This window comes from Lonchura striata, chromosome 6 (genome assembly GCF_046129695.1).
Source record: "Lonchura striata isolate bLonStr1 chromosome 6, bLonStr1.mat, whole genome shotgun sequence".
NCBI classification, from domain to species: Eukaryota; Metazoa; Chordata; class Aves; order Passeriformes; family Estrildidae; genus Lonchura; species Lonchura striata.
The window spans coordinates 10409486-10432633 of NC_134608.1; the positions used below are offsets into that span (position 1 = coordinate 10409486).

The following is a 23148-nucleotide window of genomic DNA, read 5'->3' on the forward strand; positions in this document are numbered from 1 at the left end:
CTGGGTAAGTAAGATGCAGCTCCACCCTCCAGTTATCTGATCCTTTGTTTTTTGGCAATTTGACGTTTTGGGAGAAAACTGGTTGTTCACTGGCAGACTATCTTTGCCTCTCATCTTCTCTGCTACATGACCCTGCTCTCTTTGCACAGGGTGTAGGTTTCCAGTAATGTGAGTTCCTGCTGGGCTCCACAACTGCCTTTCCAGAAAACATTTAAAATGTGCATAGCATAGAAAGGTGAATGAAGATGAGCCAAGGGGCTCGCTGGTAGCACAGCAAGGCAGGGCACCAGCAGGGTGAGCAGGGCAGAGAGCAAATCCTCAAACAGTAGGCAGGGAGTGTTGAGCTGCCTGGTCAAGGAAGGGGTCGAAGAAAAGAGATGGCTATGGTAGCTGTCACTGATGTAAATCTGAATTTATCTGTGCAGGAGCATGTGTTTGGAGGGCCTGGGTGAGATTTGCATGTCATGGAGCAAAGGCAGCCCTAGAGTGGGCTTCATTCCTTGTGTTAGTGGTAGGACACGACCACCACCTATAGCCCTTTCCATGTTTAAACAAAGACACTATGGATACACTGCTTCTTCCAATCAGTTCAGTATAGGCATTTAATAGGCTAAATGGTGTAATACATCTACAGGACATACATTAGTCAAGTATTATGTACAGGTGGCATTTTACAAAATTAGAAAGAACTGAAATAGAGCAAAGTTCAACAATGTCTTACTCCATAAAACTTCCTTTCTGCACTACATTAAATATCCTACAAGCTAGACTAGAAAAATATGACTGAATGTCTTTTTTTTTCTTTTTAGTTTCTACAAAGCTTTTAATCCAGAAAAAAATACAAAACAACTATTCAGTTTATTAGAGAGACAACACTTGCACACAGACAAAGTAAGTGGACATTCATAGACCTGCAAGTTGAATAAATAGAGTTTGTTTGTATAAAACAATTTTCTCTCTATCTTGCTTTCCTGTTTTAGGGCCTCTGGCCCATGGTCAGAAAAATAAAAATGGGAGGAGGAGTTTGGCTTTGCACGGTTCTTAAACTGAGGCCACACAGCTTTAGTAAAAAGCTTTAGTTTGAAGCAACCACTTCCATCAGGTAAAATACTTCAGGAGAGCAGCACAAAAGAGGGGAGAGGAAAGAGAGGAGTAATTAGGCTGGAAGAAGAAAATCTGGGATTTCTATACCAGCTGCAGCTTTAAGTACAAGGATGAAAAAAAGTAGTGGTGCTTGCATGGCATTTTTTCAGGGTGTATATAGAATTTAATTGCTTCTTTGGGAAACATATTTAGGGAAGTGCTATTGACCTCAGGTGGAAATAGGATAAGGGCCATCCAGAGCAGGAAGGGAGGGAGCGTCTGAAAGCAGATAGAGAGCACAGAAAATTGGGGGAAGTGTTTCAAACAACTGTTTTTCCTTTTATAAAGCAAAAAGCAAATTAAGTGATACATCTAACGTCATTCCTCACAGAGCCGGGCAGATACAGATTGGAAGGAAATCACACAGCTAAAAATATGTCGTCACTGCTGTTGTTTTCTCCCCAGAGCTTTGTAAAACTTCTTGACAGTCGATGCAAAAGCAGCATTTAAAGAGCAGCTCCCATCAGCCTGGATGCCTTGGCAGCACAGCTCTCCTCCTGCCACGCTGGGTCTGAGCTGAGGACCTCCCTCCCCTCACTGCCCTCGTGCCAACACGGGGCTTCAGCTTTGTTGGCTTTGTTGGCTTTACCAGAAAACTGTCACCAAGTGAAGGGAGTGACAGGGACAGCAGCCAGATTTAGGAAATGCTCTTGAAACCTTCAGTTAGTCTGGCAAATTTCGGTGCTCTGACCAGAACCCCACTCACCCAACAAAGTAATTCTAACAGTGTAGGCAAGAAAGTCTACATCAAGAAGGCAAAACAGATTGTTATGTAGATTGAGAGAGCAAAGTTTAACTTAAGTATCACATTATACTGTACTACACTGCTTATAAAAAGGGTCCTAGATCCCAAACACCCCAAATAATGAGCTATAGTTTTGCACATAAATTAATGTTGCTTTGAAGTAAAATAGTCTCTCTCCTTTGTAATAAACATTCATTGCACAGAATTAATTGTAAGTAAATATATTAAATTTGGTTACTAAGAAGGTAAAAACTTATTAATACATCTGGCCAGTAAATTTTAGCAACCATCACACAATTAAAAGTGGTTGTTAGCGTAAGTTATTACTGGAGAAAAGAAAGCACTTAGAAGTCAACTTAGGAGCTAATGCTGGGAGAAATCCTATTATTTCTCTCCACCTACAGCGAGCAGCTTCTTCTGGATGCAACATTAATTGGAAGTACAGACCCCATCCAGCCCTGCAGAGATGGAAAAAGCCATCTTTGCAGCTTCCAGGACACTCATCACTGACAGTCAAAGCCCTCTGAGTACAGGCAGTATCTACCCCCACCAGCCCATCCAGCGGGTTGTGTTCCCAGCTGAGATTGGTGCTTCTCCTGGGACAGTGGGACGGAGTCTCTGGGAGGTCCCTGTGCAGGAAGGGATTCACTCCAGTCAAAATGACCCCCAAATTCCCAAAGAAAATCCACTGGAGGGCAGAGGTGTCCAGAGACAGCTTGTCCCACCATGAGCTCTGGGCTCCAGGAGGTGATGGTGCCACCAAGGCTGAGGGGGCCGTGCCACAGGTGAGGAGGGCATCCCTTGGCACACGTGTTCCTGCCAGCAGTGCCAGCTTGGCCAGGAGAGAGGCAGGTATTTATCCTTCCACCGTGCCCATTCCTGCTGGAGGTGGCTCAGGGGAAACCTGGAGCCAGGCAAACGGAGCACAGGTTTGGGATGGGCTATGGAGCTCCTGCCACCACCCAGCTCAGGGCAAGGGAGGAGCAGCTGCGGCTCTGCACCTGCGTTATACACCAACATACCAAAGCAGGAATGTCACAACGATCTGTTCACGAGGTGGGACAGAGCCAGCTCTGGGGGAAGCAGAAGCATCTCACCAGCTTTAAGGGCGAGAAGTGCACACCACGGCACGGCTGGGCCTGGCCTGAAGAGCACACAAACAGTAGGATCCACCCCACCAGCCACCGCAGGCAGCCCCACGCCACAAACGCCGGCAGCCAGCTCATCGCCCCGGTAAGGTACAGCGAGAAAGCGCTCCCAAAAGGCATCAGCCTTTCTGAAAAGGCAGCTAAGGAAAGGCTGGTTCATCTGAATACGCACAGGTTAGCCAAAGGGAGAGAGCTGCTCTGGGCTGCCCCAGGGCGGCAGCCTGGAGGCAAACCTTGCCCTTGCGTCTCTATACAAAAGTTACAAAATCAACTGGTGACATTATATTACATCTATTGTCCGTAATATCACAGTGCTAGTTTTAAATGGCTAAAAATAAGAAAGTTTTTTAGATTTAAGACATTCCTCCTGTAGAAACGCAACCCCTTTGTCCTGATGTTGGCGCCTGAAAGCAGCCTTTCTTGAAAAAGATAAAACCAAAGAAATGCACTAATTAAAATTAGGAGCATCTTTTCCTTGACAGCCTTATATTTCCCAACACATCCCATTGTTTCCCAAGGGGATATTAAACAAATATTATGAATCCCAGCCTGAAAATCAAAATGTTAGAAGACCAGTTCTAAAGCCCAGATGCTTCTTACCAAGTACTAACTAAATAAAACCCTTGCAGATTTAAATACAGATTACTTTGACATGTCTTCAGAGTGTGTTAGCTTTTCAACAACATTCACAATGAAGTTTCACTTCTGAGGCCATGGAGTTCCTACTCATTCTCTTCAGTTCTGCTTTCCAGAGTATCTGTACTGTCTTCCACTTCTTGAGCTGGGTGTGCTAAAGTATCTGCAAAGAAACAGCTCATCAGCACTTATTTCCCCATATAGGTGCAGCCTTTGTCTGATTACCTGCTCTACCTGGCATTTATTCTGTTAGGGTGATCAGACCTGATAAAGAAATCTTCTCTGCTTGCAAACCAGTAGTTAAACCTGGAGTAAGGAATTCTGAGTGCATCACAGTCTGACTTCACAGGGAACCTGAGACCTCAGGTAAGATATTAGTGAGATGAGGTGACCCCTATGGACAGCCACTGTCATGGGAAGGCTACCCAGTCTCAGAAGTCTGCTTAAACTGTCAGGCCTGAAGACATAATGAGTCTTAATCAAGGTACAAAACCAACAGAGAAACTACAATATATAACCTGGAAGTCAGGAAATAGATTTGGCTTGTATTTACTCTTGAATGATCAAACCCTGTAGTTGTCACCACCCAGAAATGCCAACTGGAATAGCAGGTGATTTTACACGTCAAGACCTTTTGTCATCACCCCTTTGAAGGGAAAGGAAGGTTCATCTTGCACCCTGTCCTGGCTGCTGTGTCTGGGCGTTTGGGTGGCAAAAGCTGGTACACTGAAAGGGAAACCAGGTCACTCTATAAGAGAAAAGGACAGCACTGAGATGAGAAAAAAAAAAAAAGGAAATAAATAGGCCAGTTTCTCACTGGAGCACTTCCTGTGCAAGCTACACTTAGACAAGGTCTTACTTTTCCTGTATTTACCCCACAGTGACACTACTAGTCAGGGATACATATTGAGACTTCCTGCTGCACTGGGAGAGCACTCACTGGGACAGCAGGATGCTTTGAAAACATGCAGCTGTCAAACACTTCACTTCTAGGCTAGGAGACGGGACAGATACATGCTACTGACCAGGATTACTGCTCCCCAGAGTGACCTGCTATTGTGCAGTGCACTGGCTGCCTGTTGGCCATGTGAGTGGCTGATGCAGATGAAAACACCACTGCTCAAAAGCTACAACAAACTTTTCAGCACAATTTTCCTCCAGCACAGATATTTTCTGGGCACCTTCAAGTGTTTGTCTCGTTGTTAACTTCAGTGACAGCACTGTCTGAAACAGCTATTTTCCTATGGGGAACAAGGATGAAAATTACTTATTCAGACCTTCCAGATCCATCTGCTGCTGCTGTTGCTGGACACAGACTCTTTGGTCACCGTGAAGACCTTTGTCCTCCGCTGACTTGAGGTCCTCAGGAGGCCAGCGCAGCTCCCCGCTCTCCACCTCCCCGGACTCGGTGGGCTCCACCACGATCGAAGGCAGTCTTTTGGACAGCTTGGGGTACTTCTCACGTGAGTCTGGGAAGGCCTGGGGAGACATTTGGGGAATTACATCAAAGCTTTGTGCACGGATGTATATTCAGAGTAAGCAGAGTATGTCCTTTCTACATTTGACACGCACTCACATGTCCATTAAAAAATCCTCTCCCATCTGATGCAGATCCACAGCCCTGCACAGGGAGGATTTCAAAGCCAGCTGAACCCAGCTCCTTGCTGGCCAAGTGTGGTGCAGAGAGGCTGTAGGTCTCAGCACACTCTCCCCTGCATGTGCTGTCCCTTCCTGAGCAAAGAACCCACTCTGCTTGCTGGGGAGTTGAGGAGATGATTGCCTTAACTCGTGTGATCCGACATGAGCAGTGAAAATGGAGACTTGGGAGACAACATTTGTTGTGCTGCCAAACACCCGTGCTTCAGTGCTGGTGGGGTTTTGGGACACCAAAGTCATTGCTGTAAGGCTAAGCTAAATGGCTGCTGCAGCCCTTCTGGCTGCTGTCCTGTCGCTCTGATCTGATATTCACGTTTTCTTGCAGTGATAGCTTATTAAGAAGCCACCATTGTGCAGAGCTATTTTGTGCAATGTGAAACACTATTTTATGATGCATTCATGCAAAACAGGTAGTCCCAGAGAACATCTTTGCACAGAGGACTGTGCCAGCTATTTATTTTGATTTGTCACATTGAAGCTGTAGATAAAACACTGCACAGTGGTTGGAGCTTGAAGCTGAACTAGGGCTTTTTAGTGAAGGATATTGTAACACGTAAAAGTGCTTTCCTGTTTTCAACATAGCTGGATCACTTAAATCTCTCAGGGTACTTTGTTTTGAATTGTTTTTTTTCTGGTGGATTGTTTCAGGGTGTTTTTGGAGGAAAAATTACTCCCGCAGCTCCAGGACATTACCATAAGAAACTCTGTTGTTGCTCCACTGAAACCTTTTCCCCTGGATCTTCCATATATCTGCACTAACAAGCTACAAATCTCTCCATGCTAGCCGAGGTTTATTTTTATTTCATTTCATTGCATTTCATTTCTAACAATAAAATCAAGGTACATGTGAAGGGGCTGAACCAGAACTTGAGAGCAAGAATGATCCCAGTTTAACTTCAGAGGCTGCCACGGGTTTGCTGTGGGCTGGTGGGAACCTCCCCACACATCTGCAACCTGTTCACCACTGAACCAGGGTCTCTGCTTGATTGAGCCTGGCTGGTTGTGTGAGCCAGTCTCAGCACAGCTCCTGCTGTGAGCACAGGCAGAAATACAGAACATTGATAGGGGTCTGGGGGTGTCATAACCCATTGGAAGTTGTTTGCTCCATGGCTTTTTCAACCTTCCTCTACCTCAGCAGCTGTACTCCCTAAGAGCAGAGGGTTTAGTCGTCCCACTTGGCATCAGAGCTGGCATGGAGAGGCAAGACCTTGGGAAAGGCTGTGCATCTAGGGAGCAGCAAGCACATTTTTAACATTGCTGTACTGCCCATATCTGATTCCTGCAAATGGGGAAGGACAGTAAGCCTCATCCTCACACCCTTGCCCCCCATGGTAGTGTCACAGGGATTCAATATTTCTTGCAAATCTATACAAAGGCGAGAAATGTTGTGTATTAGTGTTATGAGACACAATTAGGAAAAAAAATTCTTTTGTGAGAAAGTGCCTTCAGTACAATTAGACCAAGTGAATCACTGAAGGCAAACACTTCTGACGCCACCCTGAGCTGCACCCACAGTTTATAACTCATCCTAACCAAGCAATGCTGCTTATGCTGCCTATCAGAAAAGAGCTGCCCAGATTCCCATTCCACAGACTTCTCCTGAGCTGTACATAATTTGGAAAGACATTTCCGTGGCAGCTGTTTTGACTGGAAACCAAATATGAGACAAGGTCTCCTTGGGCAGGACAGGTCCACACACCCGCTGAGCAGCAGCTCCCTCCTCTGCAGCCCCACTGTGGAGCCCAGCTCCCTCAGCCTCACAGCTCAGCTGTCAGAAAATAGCCATAAAACTGTGGGCAAATTGCTGTATTTTCTCCCATGGCTGCACAGGAGGTGACAGTGACCTCTTCTCCAGCTATTGTGCAGCATGCTGGGGTGGCAGAGGGCTGCATGACAGCCACCCATCCCCAAGGCTGCTGGCAACTCCTGCATGGGCGATGCAATACAACAAAAATTCTGCTTTTTCATCTGCTTTCTGAATCCTGAGGAAATGACATGGAGAGATCTAAAAATGGACCGAGAAGTGATTATTACAGCTGCAATAAAATTTAGGAAAGGCACCTGTGTGGCCTCAGCTGTGGCTATTTTTGTTTGTGTCATTCTCATATGGTCTTTTCTCACATCAACCACATAATTTTTTTTTCCACCAGAGCCCAGTATTTACCATGTCCCTCCAGGAATGAGTCAGGACTGGCAGGAAGCAGAGCTGCCTGTTGGGCCTTGCTGTGTTTTTCTGCAGAAGCTGGAGTGTGTGATGAGTGGGCAGGAGACTGCAGGAAAAGAAGGACCAGTCTCCTGGACCTTGGAGTGCTTGGAAGTTGCTGGAAGGAACTTAGTTTTCCAACTGAGTCACTGACTTTGTGCTACATCTTTTTTTTTTTTTTTTTTTTGCCTCGGGTGGCTATCACTGAAATGTGGATGGTAACACCTTCTCCTAGAGGGAAAAGGTAAAGGAGCTGGGGGAAAATGCTGGGGCATATGATCAGAAACACCATAGAGCATAGAGCAGCCCTGCATACACAGGTGAAATCAGGGACAGAGTTTGGCCAGCATACACTAATACAACACTGAAAACCTGGAACTTGCTGAAGAAGAGGAAAAATATTGAAAACATGCTCCTTGAGTGACCAGCATCCATCCTGTGCAGCCTCTGAGGCATGGGAAAGCCCGTGTGCTCTTTAAATGCACAAAACCTTTCACTACACAAACAAGTGATTTGCAAATTTCTGTTCTGACTTCCCTGGCTTCCAAATGCTAGATTTGCACCTGGACAGGCTGCTCCTAGAGTAGCTCTGAGTCTGCTTCCAATGTTACACCTTGTGTTGAGAGGCAGCTCAGGTCCACCTGGACACAAGATGTGGTTTGTCCCTGGTAGTGACACAGAGTCACGAGCACAGCCACAGAGCACAAATGTGATGTGGGGGCTGCCACAGGGGGGGCCTGGGACATCGTGATCCCTCCTGCTGCAATGAGCAGCACGGGTGGGTGTTTGAGGGGGTGTGTGGAACTGCCTGGGGACAGAAAATGCTCCTGCACCTGCCAACAAATGGCCCTGACCAGTGGTGCTGCTATGGTGCCACAGCCATTTCTGTGGATTAGCCAATCATTACAAATGGTCTCTGATCTAAAAAGGGAGCTCCCTCTGAGCCTGAGGAAACTCAGTTCGTTTCAAGGGTGGCTGTATAAAAGCTTGGCACAGTACTGGCTGGATGCCTCCATTGCACAGTAGCTGCTCAGATCTGAACTCTTGGTGACAAACAGCCTCTGTGCCTGCATCCCTGCAGGAAATGGGCAGTGCTGTCACTGTGCCCTGCAGACCTGGCACCCCATTAAACACTTCAGCCAAACTCTTAACTTTTAATAATAGAACCTGAGCAGGATCAAACGTATTTCAGGGCTTGTTCTTCTGGCAGCAGTGCTCTGCAATTCAACACCTACCCTACAGACAGTTCTTGGCTGCATTAAATCACTTTTGACAAACAACTCAGGACACTTCTCAGTTCTGCTGAGGTTACCTGGCTTGAGGGGCCTCCCTCCTCCTCAGGAGTCTGGCTGAGAGCGAATTCCTCCATCACTGGCTCCCGGGTGTTCATCACCTCTGTCATGCTGTGAATATTAAAAGAGAATGGGACACCTCAGCTCTGAGCTTTGGCTCCACAGCTAATTTAACAAAAAGTATTGGCTTCTCATATTGGTTAGAATAATTATGTTACACTGTCCTGCCTGAATAGTCAAAAAAAATATTTCCTTGGCCTCCAAGCTAACTGTTACTGCTGCATGTTGTGATGCTGAACAGGGCATCAACCCCAGCTGCCCCTGGAACAGCAGAGAGGACCCCCACAGAGTCACAGAGGCATCAGCTGGAAACTGGAGTCCTCCAATGTTATCAGCAATTAGTTTATTACTGATATATGAGCTCAGAAATTGCATCTGTCTACCAAAAAAGTTACTTGTAGAAATATCAGCCTTGAATTAAATTCTTATTCTGATTCTTTGTAATGTCTTCAATATTTGCTCTTCCAGATGTCTCTTCCATTTAGTCATGAGCCAGCACTTCTTTTCAAGCTGTTAATTCCAGACACACCAGCTGTATTGATGTCTAAGAACCAGATTTTCAGCATCTTTACTTGCCTGAGTGTTTGGAGAGGTGCTGAGTGGGACTTCCAAATGCATCAAGGACTGTTTGGCACCTAAATCTCATTTCAATCAGGGGCTTAGGAACCTAAGGTGCTTATGTGCCCATGGAGCATCACCCTGTTCCGCCTGGCAGCCCAGGCCCCGCAGCTGGCCCGGCTCTGCGGGGCATGGCAGCATTCCAGAGCAGAGACAGAGCCTCGCTGCAGAGCCCAGCCCAGCCCGTGGCCGGGCAGCTGCACGTCTCCGTGGCACTGGGATTTTCCTCACATCTGCCATTTATAAATACAGCATTCCACGGAAAAATCGGAGCATGCCTCAAATCTCCAGGATGTATATTAGGCTTGTAGGAGCAAAAAGAGCTACTCCAAGCTGAAGGGGCCACGTTCATTTCAAATGTTAATTCATCAGCCCTGGAGAGATTTTGGCATGGGGCTTTCGCTCTCTTTAGCTGGCATTCATCAGGTAGTGCAGTTAGAGGCTGCTGGAGCCTCCTGCAGCATGCAGAATGTAGGCATCATCCATCAGGCTGCCCTGCCACCTGCCACAGCAAACACTCCTTTAGGCACGACTAAATGCTGCCATTAATTCTGGTCCTGCTGCACACACAAAAGCCTTCTTTGTAATGGCTGAGAAATGCCAACTAAAACATCTTAAGGATAACTTGCTTCAGGCTTACATTACCAATTACTGGACAGAACTAAATTTTACAATATCTACAATTACTACGAAACCCTTCACAATGACTTTAATTAGCTGTAGCACAGAGCAGCATGATAACGCAGAGACTTTCACTCCCACTGCATCACATTTAAGAAAAAGCACGGCAGAACCATGGGACACTTGAGCTCAGCTGTGGACCAGGACCCAAGGCTGTAGACATTCATCAGCATAGGGAAAAGCCCTGAAGGGTCTGCCTGGGACCCAACCAACACTGAATTAATTCACACACTTCCTGGTACATGTACAGCGCAGGAAAGCAGAACCAGGCTCTGAAACCCAGCAAAAAGCTGAACCAGACCCTTGATCTGAGCACTCTGAAGCTTACACAGCCTGAATCCTCCCAGAGCAATGGCACAGTAGAAGAGGGACAAATTCTGCCTGTTAGGAAGATGGTTTTGAGCTCCCAGCCCTTGCCTGGACCTGTACCACTCCCCAGGCACAGCACAAACCACCCAGTCAGTAAAATGCATAGGTTTTCTGGACATATGTTTTTATTCCTGCAGCATCCAGTAGGCCATACCACTGGGCACCTATGGACAACATTCCATTCCTGCCTTTTTCCCCACTCTGGATCTAGTCTCTTCCTTGTTCCCAGAGGGGCCTTTTCAGCCCTCCTGCTGCCCCTCTGGGAATGACCACACTAGGCAATAGCAGACCATGCTCTCCCAGCCCAGCTCTTTGGGAGGAGCTGTTTTGCAGGGCTTTCACACCCTGTGTTAGCCAGACACAGCTGTGAGCCTGGAGGAGCTCTGGGCCCACCACTCTGGGCATGCCCAGGATGAACATCCTTCTCTTGGCATTCTTTCTGGCGTTGGGCACCCTAAGCCCAGCTGTCCTGGATTGCAGGGAAAAGGAAATGAGAAAGTGTGTGTCTAGATGGAAATAATCTTGGAGGCTTTGTGTGGGTCAGTATTTATGAAGTCTTAGTCTTGGCAACCACAGAAAAGCCATGCCCCACTGCTGTGTGTCCTGGGGGTTGGTCCCTGCTAGCCAGCAGCAGACTCCTGCAGTCACTCATAGCTGGCTGGTTTATTTTAGCAGCCATTCAATACATTGCAAACGTTTAAATATTTCTCTGTCCTCATTCCATGGGAAATTAGAATGAACACATGAACTGTCAAATGTGTCATATGAGCTCAAAGATGTTAAGACCTCACGAAATTCTCTTATTGAGCAATAATGGGCTTTGTGCTTCCCTAAGACCACATTATATCCTGCAGATTATTTGTAAATGACAAAGACAAATGATTTGGGCTAGAAAAATGGTGACAGTCCTGCCAGTGTTACAGCAGATGCCTCAGTGAATCAGCTCCCAAGCTGTTGAAGCCCAGGCCATTTCAGAAAATCTGTGCAACTTAAGGCTTTGATTGAATAGGACAGCAGAAGTGATTGTACTTGATGTGTTTCAGAATAAAACATGGGGCCATGCAATTGGCAAAATAATTAGGCTTTAACTGGCATAGATTAATTATTCCCAGTCTTCACTTTGAAACAGTGAAGGAAAGCAGAAGAATCTATATGGGCTGTGAAAGCAGTGATGTTTCTGACAAGCTTAACTAGGTCTTTAACAGGAAACATAACTAGATGTAAAATAATTGAGAATGCCACTGCATATTAGCTCACTGAAACTTCAAAATCACCTGTAGGACATTGCCGAGTTGTTTATAAAACCATATAATCTGAACAACAGGTTTGGTGGTGCTGCTTAGGGCTTTTCAAACTGTGATAAGATTTATGCACAGGACAATTTTTTACTTTTTAGCAAGTGATGATGAAAATATTAAGCCACTTTTAGCGCTGCTTTTACGTGACATGTACTGACTGACATACAACAGAAAAGTGGCTGATACAAACAATTATAAGAACTACATCTCTTTAATTCAGTCTTGCATTCATTTTATGTAAGGTAGGTGCTGGTATCACCAATGACATACAGTAGCCATAGTGATGCAAAACAAGGCAATAAATAGCATTTACAAACAAAGGATAAATTCTGTTCTGGTGGATGAGTCATCTACTCTGAACCTTAAAATTCTTGTGTCAGTGAATTAAGAGATACATTACTTCCCCTAGTTTTAATTAAACACAAATATACCAGTGGGGAAGCAGGGGGAAGTGAAATCTGTTCTTGCATTTCTGTGAGAAAACTACATTTAGAGACTATCTTAAATGCAGTGCTAAAGTGCTACAGTCCCAGGACCACACTATACTGATCTTTTTTCCATAGGCATGGAGCAAAAGCACAGATCACTTTCTGCTGCTTGTGATGGCACTAGCAAGGTCAGTAACATACAGAGCAATATATAGCCTGACAAGTGCTAAACCACCTCCCATGGGAAAGGCCTCAGAAACAATGCACACACTTTTATTTTAGGTTTTGAACAGAGGGCAAAACTGAAATTCATGGGGAAAAAACCAGTATCTGAATGCAGACCAGCTCCAGGACTCAAAAATGTGCAGCACTTATGGAAAATAGGCAACAGATGTGATGTAATGAAGTATTTCCTAAAGGACAGGGGCACAGCCACGTTGTACAGGACAAGCTGAGCCATGGTTAGGAAGAGCTGTTACCTGAAACACGGATCAGTCTGGGGGATTCTCAGACATGCAGCGAACTGAGGCTTGATCCTGCTCTCACCTCCCCAGCCAGGACAGGCAGCAAAGGGGATGCCAGCCAGAGCATGAGGCTCTGTGGAGGATAAGCAGCAAGCACAGGGCAATGAGAGAAGAGAGCACCTTACCTTCAATCACATCAACGCGTGGCACTTCCCGAACCTCCTCGCTGCCGGCGTCTGCGCCGCTGATGAGTGTCCTGCAAACTCAGCCAAATCCTAGAAGTGCCTGCAAGAGACCGTACAGCAGAGTCAGAGCTTGTGACCAAAGGGACAACGCTGGCAGGCACTGGTGTGAAAGAGTTCTGCTGAAAGTTTGCTGCAGAAACTCCCGCTGTGAACTCCTGCATCTTTTTCTGTGCGAGGTGGGATTTCATCTTCACAGAGCACCTTATGAATTACTGAGGCAATTAATGTACCAAAGCCAGCTAAAGCTAACTGAAACACCTCACAATGTGACTCTTTGTGATGCTAAACCTTATTCCTTAGCGTGAGTTACACACAAACTGCTGAAACTGGGACACTCTGAAATCCTCCCATATAGAAATTGTATTGATAGTTGGAAAATTGGAAAATAAAAAATGTATTCCCTTATTTGGCAGGATCAGTTTGTTTAGTGAGAGACAGTTCTATTGATCAATACACAAAGAAGACAACATATACTCAAAGAAGGATCCTTTAACATGCATTACTGCACAATTCTTTTGGAAGTCACAGGGGAAGTGATTTTTTGAAAGATCTACTCCAATTTGAAGGTAATATGTTGACTGGTATCAAGACAGGGAGCCTGCTGAGCAGAGGTGAGGATCCCACCATTTCAAAGTGTGAATCACTGATTTCTGATGACTTTTCTGTCAGAAAGCCTTAGCTGATGAGCCTCAGGAGTTACAGTGCGTAAATATAGTCAGTATCTAGGCCAGAGATGATTTTCTGAGAAATTTGTTTAGCTCTACAGCTTTCCAAATATATATTCATGCCAGCCACAGCTATTTCCTTGGATGGGAAAATGGTGTTTTCAATGAAGTGAATGGCACTAGTATATATATTTTATATCCTCCAGTGGTTTGGATTCCAGCCCAAATGATTAAACAAATCTACCTGCTCTGGAAGCCTTCTTACCAAGATTTATTACACTGGATTAACTGCACACTGATTTTATTCAAAAACGGTGACAGAGGGAAGATTGTGTATTGCATTCTGGCGTTTCTTCTCGTGCCACAGGCCATGCTTATTGAAAATTAGGGAAGCAGGAAATCACTTCTCTATCCCCAGGATTCAATTCAGAAGGTTTAATTCTTGTCTGGCAATTCTCCTCCTAACCAATGACCAAACCAACATCAGGGAACTTAATGTTTTGTCCCTTAAAAGTCATGACTACACTCAATGCTTGTCTCTTATAAGAACAAGGGAGCATCTGATACCATGCTATCCAATGCTCTGGGAGGGAGATTTTTATCCCACTACCCCTTACAAAGCCGCTGTTAAACCAATGAAAATTCAGGTTGAATTTGTCTGCCTTCAATGTCTCCTTCAGAAAAGACTGGATGTAATAAGAACAATTATTACACAGAGTAATTATTAGACTGCCAATGTAATGTGGCAAAAGGGTGTAAGAGATAAGGAATCAGGCACCACATGGTCACTGGTTGGAATCCAAGCCAGACCACTTTCTATGCAGAGTTATCTTCAGATGACTGGTTAGTGTATACAAGGACCCATGCAGTACTGAGTTCATTAAACCCACACCCATTGCTCTCCAGTCTCAGCAGAGGACTTCTGCATTTAACTGACCCAAGCCAAACCCCCTCCCTGGTGTTTTGGGCAACTCTGTCCTATGGTGCATGCAGTGTTGGACAGAGGATGTCAGCTCCTGCTGCTCAGCTACTTGAAACCTGTAATAAAAAAAAATCACTTCAGGACCACGGCATGGAAAATCTCCCTCCTCCCAGTATCACAGCCATATTTCAAAACAGAAAATCTTCTTCCCACTCAAGACTGTTGTAGAGTTCAGTGTTTCCAGTGTACAGAACTACCAAAGAGAAAATACTCACTTTACCTGCCTAATAGCTGTGATTACCTTCTGTGGCTGACAACAGAGGAAACATGAACTAAACCCCTTCCTTCTGTGATACTGCCTAATCTTTTAGAAACAAGGCACAGCTACTGAGACCATGCAAAGAGCTTTTACTGCAGTGGAAACATCTGGGAATTACCCAAGCAAAGCCTTTCTCTGGTTATCTCCTCTTGTCCCTTACTTTTATCCACCTTTGCTGCTTTCCAGCCTGAAGCTCATTTGCTCAGTGCACCCTCTTCCAACCCACCCATCTTCTGCTGCCAGAGTAACTTGCCCTCCTTTGCCTCAGCCTGATAACCAGCTTCTTCTCTGGCTACAGGAGCACCAACACAGCTGTACTGTCATTAACAGGAACCAAATCGAGCCTCAAGTCTCCCAGACCAGTGGTGCTGCCTTGGCCACACCTCACTGGGGCTTGCAGAGCCTGGCTATCCCTCCCAGCAAAGAGCAATTAATTTAGATGTTGCTTCAGTGTGCTGGTCATGTCTTGCCTCTTTAGGAGCCATAGCATCTAGCAAGGAAATCCTGAAATTTCCCAAGTTTTTTCACTAGTGAGACCAAGGAATGCTTCAGTGGTGGCCCCTTTGCCCAGACCAAGGGCCTCAGCTCACACAAGGGGATGAATCTCCACCTGTGCTGGTGGCATGGGTCACAGGCCCAGGCACTGCAAGGCGCTCTCTGGGCTCCTCTCCCACATTGGAAAGCATCTGGAACAAACTGCATTTTTGGAGCTTCTACAACCTGAGGACACAGCCTGTCCCAGTGAGGTGGTCTCACCACCCACAGGAGAGCAACAGGCGCCAGAGCAGATGTGGGATACTGGGCAGCAGCTCTGGTCAGCTGCAGCGTATGGGAAGCCCAGCCTGGCTGTCTCTTCTGAGTCTGCTCTCCATGGAGGCAGAGGATTCCACCAGGCACTCCAGCAGCAGAGTCCTCTCCTTGGGATAAATCCACTGTGAATTGCAAAGTAGATGTTTTTAAAGTGTGCTTTATTGGGCAAAACAGAAACAGGAACTGGGCCACAGGCTGCAATCCTAGCAGCCCACTTGATAAAGGAGCATGTTTCAGAGGCTCCGAGCCCCAAACATTTCTCCCACAGGCATCAGCACTTCCAAAATCAGGGCACTTCTATTTAAAGATTCCTCCTACTCTGGAAACATCTCCCCTTCTCCCTTGAGCTGTGCCAGTGCTGGAGAGAAATGGGTGGCAAAGTGAGACCTGACCTCAGGATGCCAGGACTGCTGCTAGATTAGCAGGGACTGCAGGATACCCTCTTCCCTTCCCAGGCTTCCCAAAGCAATCATTTCCCACTGAGTACTCATGGAAATATTATGCTAACAGCCTAACAATACCACATTGAAGGTGCACCTTCTAACAAGTGTAGACAGGAGGCAGAAACTGGCCTTGAACCACAGCTACACTTGCAAATCTATCATTTTTCTGGCATGGCAGAAACAGGAGCCCTCCCCTCCTTATTTCAATGGGTCAATCCCAAGGGTTTTTCCAGCCCTGTACTTAACTTGTGCTGGATAGACACCCCCAAGGTGGCTCTGCAGCTCAGCCTTGTGCTGCCAGGATGGAGCTGCGGGTGCAGTTGCAGCACCCGCGCGGCTCCCACCGATTCAGACACCACCACAAACAAAGCTCAGCCTTGGTCCAACCCCACCTCCTGGATAAATGCAAACTTTTCTTCATTCAAGGACTCGAGCCTTTGTGTGTGCTACAAAAAGAAACCCCTGCTATTGATTACAGGGAAAATTGGGGCAGGCGGTGCATAAGAATGGCTTGAGGTGGGAGAAGCAATGTTCTGCTGCTTTTGTTTTGCAGAGTGGAAAACTTTGATGGGTCACAGAAAACCCTGCTCAGCAAGTCCCAATACACAAACAGGTCAAAGGAGGTTTTTCCACACAGAAGAAGAAAGAGTGCCTTATTCAGGCCAGTGTGCTGCAGCAGAACAGGCTGTGAGTTCAGCCAAGGTGGAGGAGTGGGTGCTCTATGACAGAGCTACAGTTGTGGTGGTGGATGAAGCCATGAAGGGGCTGCTCACATGGTACAAGAAGGTGCATGTCCCTGCAAGGAATGTCAGTTGGCATTTTCCATGGCCAGGTGCTTCTGTAGATCCAATTCCTCCATATCTCAGTCTTTTGCTACTCCCAGGAGGATGGAACTATAGATGAGAACCACACTGGTGGCCTGGGCCATCCACAGGCAGGACCATGCCCAATACTCTACCAGGGGTGGGACAGTGACTTCAGCATCTCGGTGCAACCCAGAACACACACATCAGTGACACCCCGCAGCCTTGTTTCCCTGACTGCAACTCAGCTCAGCTTTTGGATACTGCAGGTAGGAACTTGGACAGAGTCTTTGTTTTCCCTGGTTGCACATTTGTAATGACTGCACTTTATGAAAGTGTTGTGGATTCCACGGGACTAGCAAAATGTAAATCACCGCATGGACCGCAGAAGATAAATGTATGAACTCCTATTTAAACCTCCCACTTCTTTTTGGATGCAAATCTCTTTCCTAAGCAACTGAGAAAAGTGTGATATGTGTCAGAGTCTGGAGATTAGAGATCTGTTCTGTTCCCTCGTTTCAGAAGCTCTTGTCTTCGGCCACCCACGCAGTACTTGAGTTCTGCTCTCCGCAGGCCAAAGCTGCCTTCCTCTCCTCGGCAGCGTGTGCTCCACAGAAGATGTCGATCTCTCTCAGGAAGCAGCGAGATGAAACGGCTCTCGAAGTGGAGGAGCTGAGGCATTTCAGCATGAGACACAGCACGTAGTTTGGGAGAGAGAAAAGGGGTAGGAGGCTGCTATTTCCAGACCGTGCTGCCTCTCACCGCTAACTTTGTGGCAAGCTGCAGTTTTTACTGTTCCTGCTCCAAAGAAACTACTGGAGTAAGTATCACCCTCGGGAATTTCTCAGACACTCATCTGTGGACTCCCAACACTACAAAACACAGGCTTGTAAAGGGTCAGTGCTGGCAGATGACTCTAACTCAGCCTCCTCAACTCCTGGTGTTGCACAATCAGCCACTGTCCTGACATCCCTGGATCCTGGAGTGCCATGGCTATATACAAACCTCAACTTCAGTTTGTTGTTGCTACCCAAGTTCCTGCTGGCCTTCTTGGCAAAAAAGAGCTAAAACCTAGATTCATAAATGGTCAACAAAGAAGTAAAAAGAACTAAAATGTTCCTGTGTTTAACTATCATACTTTTTAAAGCAAACTCATGATTTGGGGATGATTCAACTCAAAGTTTTTTCAAATTATTTTTGCTATGCTGCTTGCTATGGGTGCTTCCTTTTGGTGGATTCTTCCTTTTGCTTTTTATTTTCTCCTGGATGCTTTAAAGCAGTTAATTTATTTCAGCTCTTTGATCTCAGCACTACCTGAGCTTCCTCATGGAAGATGCCACAAGGGATAGGTACGGCAGGAGGGGGTGGAGGGGCAGCCAGACAGGATGCTTGGAGATAGGGAAGAGGAGCAGCCAGCCAGGAAACATGTGTAGAGCAGTGGAGGGAGGAAGAAGTAGAGCAGATGGGAAGAATGACTAAGCCAGCTCCTCTGAATGCTGGTAGACCTCAATATCGTGGAAATCTCCCCAAAGCCCTCATGGAACTGTTTGCCAAGAGAAAGTTTGGATTTATTTTTTTAACATCAGATTCAGCAGCTAATTGATGTGAGAGGAACTCATTAGGAAAACACCCCATCAAAATTAGAGATAAGCTTCAACAAGCTGCTAAATGTTTTAGAGGTATCTCTTCTGGTTCTTGCTGTGCAAATACTGTCATCTGAGAACTTGCTTTTGGGATGAGAAACATCTGTATTGAGCAGAGTGATTTTGCATAAGCTTTAATTTCCCATAACCTTACAAAGCCAGCACCTTACAAATAACTATATTGTTCATTTTAACTCAGAGCAACCCTTACTAAAGGCTTTTAGAAGGAAATGGTTTTGGTTTTGGGATCAGGTCTAGAAGATGATGATTCTCTCGTCCCTAGTATTTTACACCATAATTGTTCCTCACCTTGCAGCACCCATGGGAATCAGTGACAGATTAAAACTGGCTTTCTATGCTTCTTTCTACCATTCCCTAGGTATTTTTGCATAGTTCTGAATTCAAGCAAGGGAAAAACATCTTAGAGCATCAACATAGAGTACATGATTCTCAGATGGAAATGTCATGGGAAATGGGTTGCAAAATGTTTGATGTCTCTTTGCCACCACGAAAAAAATACTCTGGATAGTCTATCACTGGGCTCATTTCTAGGCAACACAGTAGGGTAAGAGGTTAGGTGAAGTCAGACAGAAAAGTATTTACTTAAAAGAAAAATTAGTTATTTCCTAGTAACTTTGGGGAAATTAGAATACAGCGCTATCAGTGTTATAACATGATATAATATTGAGCATTTAACAGAGAATTTGGTAAGGCAAACAAAGCAAAAGTGGTAAGATTTTATTTTAAAAAGCAAACAAAAACCCACCAGAGACTCCTAAGAGAACAAAGACAATGAAGTGGCTATTAATATTTGTTCTTGGCAATTAACAGCACAACCACAGGTGTCCCAATATCACAACCTAACACCAGCAATGCAGCTGGTTTTGTCCATGAATTAAAACTCCATCATCTCAATTGAATTTCCAAGCATGGGAAGCTGCCCTAGCCCAAGATGGAGGATACAAGAACACTATGTTTTACCACAGTAAGAATGGGGGAGATGGAGGGTGAGGACAACACACAGCTAAAAATAAGGAAATCACTAAAAAACAAAAAATTCAGTGTGCCTTTTTTTAATTAGTCATTAACACTGAAAGCAGATATTGTATTAACAAGGCTGTAAGTCTTCCTGCCAACGAATTAACATTCACCTTCTGGATCTACAGGTCTAAGTATTTGCACAGAGGCAGTTTATGTGTGTGCATGTCAGAGACTGAACTCAGCTAAAAATTCAGGTTACAGCTTACACAAGCTGCAGTAGTCTCAACAGAGGAGCTGGACTTGGACTATTTTCTCCTAGTCCTGTGGGGACATGGGGGTAAAACACTGTGGGATCAGTCAATGCGTGCTGATGAGAGAAGGGGATTATCCTGCTGGACCACAGCTTCTTCCAGCACTGGCATCTCCTGTGCAGGGGACTGGTCATGCTCTCTCCAAACCAAGAAGGAGAGGTGGTCCCAGACCCTGAGGACTTGCAGTCAAAGAGGGAAAAAGACTGAGATAAGATTTTAAGGACCTGTTGGTATCAGTCAGTCTACTTCATTCTAGCTGGATGTTATTGGTTGGCAGCTTTCCTGGGGTTTGCAATAAAGCCTTCCCTTGAAGGCTGAAAATTCATGAAATTTATTATTTTACAGAATTTTCCAAAGAATGTGCATGTTTAAGAAGGAAAACGACATGCTGTTGCTGAGGCAGATACTGGTCTCCTTGAAGTCCTGGCAGAGCTCTTCCTACCTTGATGGCATAAGATCAAGGCTTCTAACTTGACCAAGTTCTCCTAAACTAAATGGTTAAATGGGCTCAAACACAGAGGCATAATTTCAGAAATTAAAGAGAGAGAGCAATTCAGGATTCAATCATTTCAGAAATGAGAGAGAGCCTGTGACACTCTGGGGTTGGTACCTGATCTATGTAAAAGCCTGTTGCTTAATACAAAGAGATCATTGTGAGAAGGGAGAGAAAGTAGTAACTATATTGGCACATTATTTCTTCTGCTAAAGCAATGTATGAAAGACGTTGGAGGAAATTCCACCTGATTGACAAATTGTCAGGCTAGAATGGGAAAGCAACAAAACCGGGTCAAGTTATTCCCTGTTTGCTTGTTTTCTCTTTGTAATCATAACGTTGACTCTGAAAACATGTTTTTTAAATGGCGTATTAATTATCGAAATCCTGAGCTGTGAGCTGGATTCTTTTCTGAGCAAAAAATTTGTTGCTCATTAGAACTAGAGAAGGAAAACACTGGCTTGAGCCTAGTTGTGCGTAGGCAGAATTTCCCCGCTTCACCTTCCTTCACAGGCTACTCATAAGGAGGCATTGTGCTGTGAGCCAGGCGGGCTACAGGCAGGTGTGAACACCAACCCTGGATGCTTCAGTAAGATGTGAACCCACAGCCAGGAGGGCTTCACTGCTGTACTGACTGTACAACTGCAGTCAAGATCTCAGTCAGGAAAAGACTAATGGAAACAAATTTCTCTCTGTGTATTGCTCATTGTGGCTGGAGGGGTTAATGCTACATCCAGGCTAACCCAACTCCCCTCCACGACTGTAGCCATATTCAGAGATGCACAAACACGGCTCTGTCCCAGATGAAAAGAAAATTTCTGTGGCATGTTCATTTGGCAGATGGAAAATACTCTCACCCCTTGCTCTGAGTGAAACATAGTCCTCATTTACAGAGCAAAGTAGGTTCTTTCATTCTCTAAAAGTAATCGTATGTGTGGTATTTGCTACCTGATGGGAAACATAGCATTTCAGTGTTCAGTTCAGTTCAGCTGCAAGCAAAAGCATCGTCTTAAACTTGTGCTTTGTTAGTCGCTTCCTCGCCTCAAAAGTTGTCTTGGGGGAAAAAAAGGGTATAAACAAATAGCTGAGGCGATCGCAGCCCACAAACCAGCAACTGCCTCAGCGCTGTGCTCATTCATCAAGATTCCTTCACACAGCGCTTTCGGCTGCCGAACGAGTTGGGTGGTGCTCTTTTAAACGAGAACCCCTTTCTCAGTGAATTCTCCGTAACACGCTTCATTCGACCACACAGGCATGTGGAGAAACAAGCCGCGGCAGAGGGGCGCGTTCCGCCTCTCCCTCTTCCCCCGTTACCCGCAGCCTCCGTGGGACTGAAGCGCTTCTCCGGCTCCGCGCTCCCCGCTGCCGACCCGCCCCGCACGGCTCCGCAGCGCTGCCACCCGCGGCACAGCGCTCGGGGACTCCCGAGCCCCGCACAGACCCGACCGCACCGCACCGACCCGCACGGCACCGCGCTGACCCGCACACACCCGACCCGCACGGCACCGACCCGACCGCACCGACCCGCACGGCACCGCACTGACCCGCACACACCCGACCCGCACGGCACCGCACTGACCCGCACATACCCGACCCGCACGGCACCGCACTGACCCGCACATACCCGACCAGCACGGCACCGACCTGCACACACCCGACCCGCACCGCACGGACCTGCACACACCCGTGTCGTACGGCACTGATCCGCACACTCCCGAATGGCCGCCCCTGCGCCCAGCTCCGCTCGCCGGCTCCGCCACGGGCGCGCTGCCCGGGTCCCGGGGAGCTCCTCCCGGCCGCCGCGGAGCTGCGAGCGGGGCACTCACAGGTGGCAGTTCTCCCCCTCTCCGCAACCCCCGAGCCCTGCGGAGACCCTCCGCCCCCCGCCCGGCTCACCGGCGCGGCAGGCGAGGCGAGGCAGGCGGCAGCCGCCCGCCGCCCATGCACGGCGGCAGAGGGGAGCCGGCAGCTCCGTCAGCGCGTCCGCATCCTCCCGGGCCGGGCGCTGGCACCGCCGCCGCGGCACCTCCCCGCCCGCAGACCGGCCCCGCCGCCGCCAGCGCGGGGAAACCACTCCCCCGGCAGCGCCGGCGGGGCGGCGCGCAGACCCCGCCCGGCCCGGCCCGGCCCGGCCCGGCCCGGCAGCCCCGCGGGGAGGGGGCACTTTCCGCGGGCACGTGTGGGACCGCACGGCCTCACCCAGCCCCGATCCCCGCACGGTGCTGGTGGCACACAGCGCACCAGGCGCGGGACGGAGGTGCCGCAGGGGTCACTCTCCCGGAGCAGTTCCCCCTCTCCCCTTGCTTTGCTCACGGGTATCCCGAGCCCGTCCTGCAGCAGTGCTTGGTGAGACAACGTGGAATGCGGAAAGCACAAACTTTTGGGGGTTCTTTTTGGAGGGAGTCTTTTTTTGCGGGGGCAGGTGTTGAGTTTGCCATCTGCGACCCGTGGCAGGGACATGCTCTGCGGTGCACTGCATCCCACCACCGTGTCCCGAGGGGCTGCAGAGTAGGGCTGGCAGGCAGTCTGTGCCAGGGCTGTGATAAGGGGCTCCCCCCTGCCAGGGGCTCGCTGCAGACAGGCTGTCAGGACACATCTGCAGCTCTGCATGTATTGGTGATGCTACTGATGGAGGCAAAAAATACATGCAGTGGCAGAAGTCACACTGGTGGCAGCAGCTTGAGGAACAGTGGTGGAGGAATGTGGATGTACAAAGGAGCATGGTCCTCCCCACTGCTGGACATCCCCCTGGGAAGCAGCTCAAACTTGGGT

General features: G+C 47.2%; 1 protein-coding gene across 1 annotated transcript; it reads right to left on the minus strand.

Annotated features, from left to right (window-relative positions):
• Positions 1–584: 584 nt before the first annotated feature.
• On the minus strand, positions 585–22413 carry LBHD2 (LBH domain containing 2). Its single transcript, XM_077783950.1, has 5 exons — positions 22273–22413; positions 12927–13026; positions 8844–8934; positions 4950–5151; positions 585–3835 (listed from the first exon to the last, which is right to left on the minus strand). Exons 3-5 carry the CDS (start codon positions 8931–8933, stop codon positions 3759–3761), a joined length of 369 nt encoding a protein of 122 aa, XP_077640076.1. The 5' UTR covers position 8934; positions 12927–13026; positions 22273–22413; the 3' UTR covers positions 585–3758.
• Positions 22414–23148: the final 735 nt, after the last annotated feature.

Excerpts from the sequence above, each read along its gene's own strand:
- LBHD2 (XM_077783950.1), bottom strand. The coding sequence starts at position 8,933 with ATGACAGAGGTGATGAACACCCGGGAGCCAGTGATGGAGGAATTCGCT. Across the intron at positions 5,152-8,843 it reads AGGGAGGCCCCTCAAGCCAG|GCCTTCCCAGACTCACGTGA; the intron begins GTAACCTCAGCA and ends ATGTCTCCCCAG. Across the intron at positions 3,836-4,949 it reads GCAGCAGATGGATCTGGAAG|ATACTTTAGCACACCCAGCT; the intron begins GTCTGAATAAGT and ends GTTTCTTTGCAG.